The 5,321-nt window shown below is 48.9% G+C and overlaps 1 protein-coding gene across 1 annotated transcript; it reads right to left on the bottom strand.

Moving 5' to 3' along the window:
- Positions 1-322: 322 nt before the first annotated feature.
- LOC119353265 (probable inactive receptor kinase At5g58300) lies at positions 323-5,321 on the bottom strand. Its single transcript, XM_037619860.1, has 3 exons — positions 5,202-5,321; positions 1,537-2,893; positions 323-1,148 (listed from the first exon to the last, which is right to left on the bottom strand). The coding sequence occupies exons 2-3, from the start codon at positions 2,819-2,821 to the stop codon at positions 517-519; spliced, it is 1,917 nt and encodes a 638-aa protein (XP_037475757.1). The 5' UTR covers positions 2,822-2,893; positions 5,202-5,321; the 3' UTR covers positions 323-516.

The raw sequence follows: 5,321 nt of genomic DNA, 5'->3' as shown, positions 1-5,321 counted from the left end.
TCCCTCTTTCGACATGGTCTATTTGGCGCCTCCGCAATGCATGCACCTTCGAAGGAGCGCGACCATCTCATGAGGATCTTGTTCGTCTCATCAAGGACGAGGCGCGCCTTTGGGCAAAGGCCGGAGCTAAGGGACTCCGCACAATCTTACATGTAACCTGAACTATGTACCTTGCTCTGAGCACCCCATCTCCCTCTGCTCACTTCACACCCACAACGGCGCCTTCTAGTGTACGCGGCTGCTGTATCGTTTGCTAGCCTGAAAGGCAAAGCCAGCCAGGCTGCACTTGCCACCATGACTCCATGAGGATTCAGCACAGCAATGAAACAAATATAGCAATTCAATCCCCCAATGAAAATCTCTACACTTGCCAAGATTACAGTCTCAATGCAAATTGTTCGATCCAGTAAGGTCGCACCCGATGTCAGCCAGTGCTGGCATGCATGAACTCAAATTACAAATCAGCTAAATGAATCCAATGATCTGCTGACAGGAAGCCGGCGAGGGAACAACGGGCTAGACCGACGGCGGGTTGGAGTCCCTGAACCTCTCGTCGGAGGAGGCGCGGCTCTCCGAGGCGGATTGCCGGAGCCCCTCGATCATCCGGATCACCTCCTCCATCGCCGGGCGCCGCTCCGGCGGCGCCGACGTGCACGCCATCGCCACCTGGAGCATCTGGACCAGTTCCTCCTCGATGTTCTGGTGCTTCATCAGCTCGATGTCGAACACCTCCGCCGTCCACTCCTCCCGGACCACCGAGTGCACCCACCTCGGGAGGTCCACCACGTCGTCGTTCCCCTGCGACTGCAGCGGCGCCTTCCCCGTCAGCATCTCCATGAGGAGGACGCCGAAGCAGTACACGTCCGACTTCTGCGTGCTCTTCCGGTTCTCGATGGTCTCCGGGGCGCGGTAGCCGACCACGACGCGGGACGCGCTGACGGGCGCGTTCATCAGAGAGCTGAGGCCGTAGTCTGAGACGTACGCGTTTTGATCCTGACCGACGAGGACGTTGGTCGACTTGATGTTGCCGTGGGTGAGCTTTGCGCCGCCTTCTGAATGGATGTGCGCGATGCCATATGCTGTTCCTAGTATGATCTTCACCCTGGTGTTCCAGTCTAATGGCGTCTTCTCAGCAACACCTCTGATACCTGTTGATCAGTAATTCAGTAAGAGATACTATCAGTTCAACAGTTTAATTTTTTGTCTAACACAAGTTATCTTTCTTTGCATGAAATGTTTAAGATATAGAAGAAGAAAACAATCAATGCAGCTTCAGGCAGGAAATGTGCAGAAATATACTCAAGTCTTATTTTCAGACCTATTGCAAAATAAAGGTTCGTAACATCTTGTAAATTTCATAATTTCAGATGCTAACTATCAGGCTTCGCATGGATACAAGCAAGTTCTGTACTTCGAAAGGTAACAATTACTTTGACACTTGAGCAATGAAGGCCCCTTTGTTATGTTCTCTTGTCAGCCATTGCACAGTTAACAACTTGACATCATAAAGAAATATGTAGGAGTGAAAACACATACCGTGCAACATGCCAGAAAAGCTGCCGGTGGCAGTGTAATCATAGACGACAAGCTTCTCATCCTTGGAATAGTAGTAAGCACGAAGCGGGACTAGGTTTGAATGTTTACCCAACCTCCCAACGAGCTCCATCTGCTGCTCAAACTCCCTCTTCCCTGCCACGACATCTTTCAGTCTCTTGACAACCACAACAGTGCCATCCTCGAGTATAGCCTTGTAGGCAGTCCCATAGCTCCCCTTGCCAAGGACTTCTGCAGAAGCCCTCAGTAGATCCTCCAAGTCAAAGTTGTAGGTGCAACCGTCCAAGAAAACCAACTTGTTCTTCTCAGCAGTCTGGACACCGCTACTGAATTCCTGCTTCGGCTTATCACTCCTGACACCAGTTCCCTTGTAGTCGACACCGGCCTCTTTCTTGCCCTTCCTCTTTGAAAGGCACACACCCAACACAACCACAATTAGCATCAGTACTGCAAATCCCCCGACAGCAACCGCGACTATGAACCCTATGCTCAGTTTCCTGTCATGATGCACAGGCGATGGAGATGATGGTGTTGAAGGCAATTCTGGGGAGGTTGTTGGTGTGGGGAATGAGCAATTATCTAGGGGCGGCCCGCATAATTCAGGGTTCCCCAAGAACGAACTATCTGGGAATGTTTGGAGCGAGCGAGGAATTGAGCCTTTCAACTCATTGTTGCTCAGATTTAACAGTCTCAGGCTTGGAAGCTTCAGATCAGGAATGGGTCCAGAGAGAGAATTTTCTTGTAAATTCAGGAGATACAACTGGGTAAGGTTTTCTAAGCTTGTAGGAATCTCTCCAGCGAAGGAATTATAGGAGAGCTCCACTACACTAAGGTTAGGACTGAAAAAGGAAGGCAAACCTCCTGAAAGTTTATTGTGCTGAAGGTATATGGAACGTAAAGAAGGAAGTGAGGCCACATCAGATGGAAGGCTTCCAGATAAAAGATTCGACCGCAGGCTCAGAACTTGGAGAGAATCGAGCTTGCCAAGAGTCTTTGGAGGGATTGCTCCGATGAGGCCAGCGCCTGGTACCCTCAACTCAGATATGTGTGACTGGTCTCCTGAGCATTTGACACCATGCCATGAACACGGTGGTGTACCTTGACCCCAGTTAAGCTTGTTGCCGCGGTAGACTGCAGAGGCGAAGTCAAGAAGGGCTTGGCTCTCAGAGGCCAAATCTGCTACTGCCAGAGGGTTGAATAAGGATAGTAACAAATGCAGTGAGAGCAGAAGACGGAAAGGGCTTCTCATAAGAGTGAGATGATCCATCTGATGAGTCGTCGAATGGGCGAACTAAATCAGCAGCACCTTCATTTGTTTACACCAGACAACTAACCAAACCTGATCAAACAAAAGTGGACATTTAGTGAGAACCAGCATACCGACACTAAGCTTTAAAGTCTAGCTGCAAACAAGAACAGTATTTCATCATAAGAGAACAACACACAAATTGGCAATCACTGCACATATGTCTGCAAGGTGCCCCAAAGGGCACACTGATGCATGCTATCATGTGAATCACGCATGACTGTAACCAAGTCAGCCCAATCAGCTCTCTTTTCCAGCAAGTGACTCACTCAACAGGAACGCACCCTTTTTAAGAAAGTCAGAATACAAAGTAACTGAGATAAGTCAGGGCACTTTAAAAAGATAAATTTCCATCATTGTTACAGATTTCAATATTTCATCATTCCAAACTAGTGCAACTTAAAGTTTCCTGTGTAAACTGCAGGCGGTTATCCTGCGAGATCGGTCAGTATGGACCAGCAGCCAGACACTTAACTGAACTACCTATTCACAGGAGGCCTGGTTTTCTAGTGAAAATGTAAGAATACACACGCAGTCGGGCATGAAAACAAGTCCGAGGGACAGAAATTCCACCTTGGCGCCCTTTAAAGTGTAAAGACATGAAAACATGGCCTAAAAATTGCAGGCAGAAAGCAATTCAAGGGAAAGAAGGAAAAGAAAAGCGGCATGATACGGTCAGCGTATGAAAAGCCAAAAGCATCAGCAAAAGCAGGGAGAAAGAGAATAACAGGAACAAAGCTGAACCCACAAAGATGAGCACATCGCATCATGCATTTCGGTATTGCCACCACTAAGCTCAGTTGACAAACTACTGAAGCTCAGGCACAGAACTCCGAGCCTCTGGCAAAATGCAATGCAATTGTAGTAGTACCGACAGGAACTGAGGCAACTATGTGATGAAGATACCCTACATGTGGTAGAAACTTTGAGCACGCTTAGGAACAAGATGGCGCAGCTTTAGCGTCGCACGAAAGGTATCTGGCCGCGCTAACTGCAGACATCTAAGGCAGTGATCACTGGACAAAGCTGCTTCATCAGAGAAGCCACTAAACAAAGGCCGACATCATCTGTCTGAAGTTATGTAGCCTAATTGAGATGTGGGAAGATGCTGCACATGGCAATGCAGGCTCACCCCTCCATTGTTTACTATCTACAAGATCTAGAGCAGTGCACAGTTTGCTTCATCCCCACTTAAAGAGGGCCTGAGGAGAAGCAATTTCTTAATCAGGGCCGGCCAATGAATAATGCCCAGCGCTCCAGAGTCCAAGCCCAAGCTGGCTCAGCACCCATAGTTCACACATCTCCACGTACTGCCAGCTCCAAACCCTTGAACTACACACATACTACAGCTCATGTGAAACCTTTGCTGGTTGAGTCGATTCCAAGCTAGAGCAAGTAACATGCTACTACAGGGAATTGATGGCATGTGGGGGGTACTGCTGCCTGCTGCCTGCTGCTGGATCCACCATACGGCAGGAACAAGAACTGTGAGCTTGGCAGAGATCCAATCTTTGGCCAGTACAAGAAACAAAACTGAAGCAAAGAGAGCACTGGGATTTAGGTAGACCTAGATTTTTTCTGTTTTCTTGGTACCAAACACAATTAAAACCACTCTAGAACCACCACCTGAATGGCGAGCGTGCAGTGTAACTGAACACAAGCATCTAGTATCTAGGGATGAAATGATGAATGGTAAGTACAGCACCACCGTTGTACATCTGAACACAGGTGAGAACCACAAGAATTCCTAGTGGGGACAGAACTGAAAGTGGACGGTGGGGAAATTTGTAAACTTCAAGTGAAGAACAAAGTACCAAACATTTTTTTTTTACCTTCTGAAAACTAGTAGTGCCTCACTGAAAGGAAATGAAGAAACAAAGATGATGTTGGTTCTATTCCACTAATAATATTTTTGCTAAAAAAAATGGAGGCGATATATGCTTCTAGTATTAATTAATCCCACTGTACTGCTACAGCTGCAGCTCGCAATTTAAGGGCATAATCCAAAACGGCCGTTTTCTAACAAGAAATAAACAAATGAACGGAGACAAAACCAAGTAAACGCCAGTGGGCTTGGACGGGAACACTCCGCGGCAGAGACGAACAGAGCCCCTTTTTCCCCTACAGCGACGAACAGCTCAACGCATCAAGCGCTGTAATTTTCAGAAAAGACGCAGACGGCCTACAGACGGGGGGCGAAGCACATCAGCCCGCGGCGCGCGCAACCTAGGAGAAGAAGAAGAACCACCCACCCAAGAACAGCACCAAACCCAACGGTACGAAGGCGGAACCGACGATCCGAACGGCCGGGAATGCGGAGCCGCCGGAGCAGGGCACGTACCTCGACGGAGCGCGCCGGTGGAATGCGCGGGAGCAGCTGGCCTGAGACGCTCCGGTGGCCGCTCTCTCGCCCCCGGACCCTGGAGACGGACGCCGGGCACGAGAGGAAGGACTTCTCGCC

The sequence above is a fragment of the Triticum dicoccoides genome, chromosome 2A (assembly GCF_002162155.2).
Source record: "Triticum dicoccoides isolate Atlit2015 ecotype Zavitan chromosome 2A, WEW_v2.0, whole genome shotgun sequence".
NCBI lineage: Eukaryota > Viridiplantae > Streptophyta > Magnoliopsida > Poales > Poaceae > Triticum > Triticum dicoccoides.
This window is presented reverse-complemented; position numbering and strand designations above follow the sequence as displayed.

Bases quoted from the DNA above. Each gene is read 5' to 3' on its own strand.
- LOC119353265 (XM_037619860.1), bottom strand. From the start codon at position 2,821: ATGGATCATCTCACTCTTATGAGAAGCCCTTTCCGTCTTCTGCTCTCA. The intron at 1,149-1,536 runs GTATGTGTTTTC...ACTGATCAACAG, and splicing joins CTTTTCTGGCATGTTGCACG to GTATCAGAGGTGTTGCTGAG.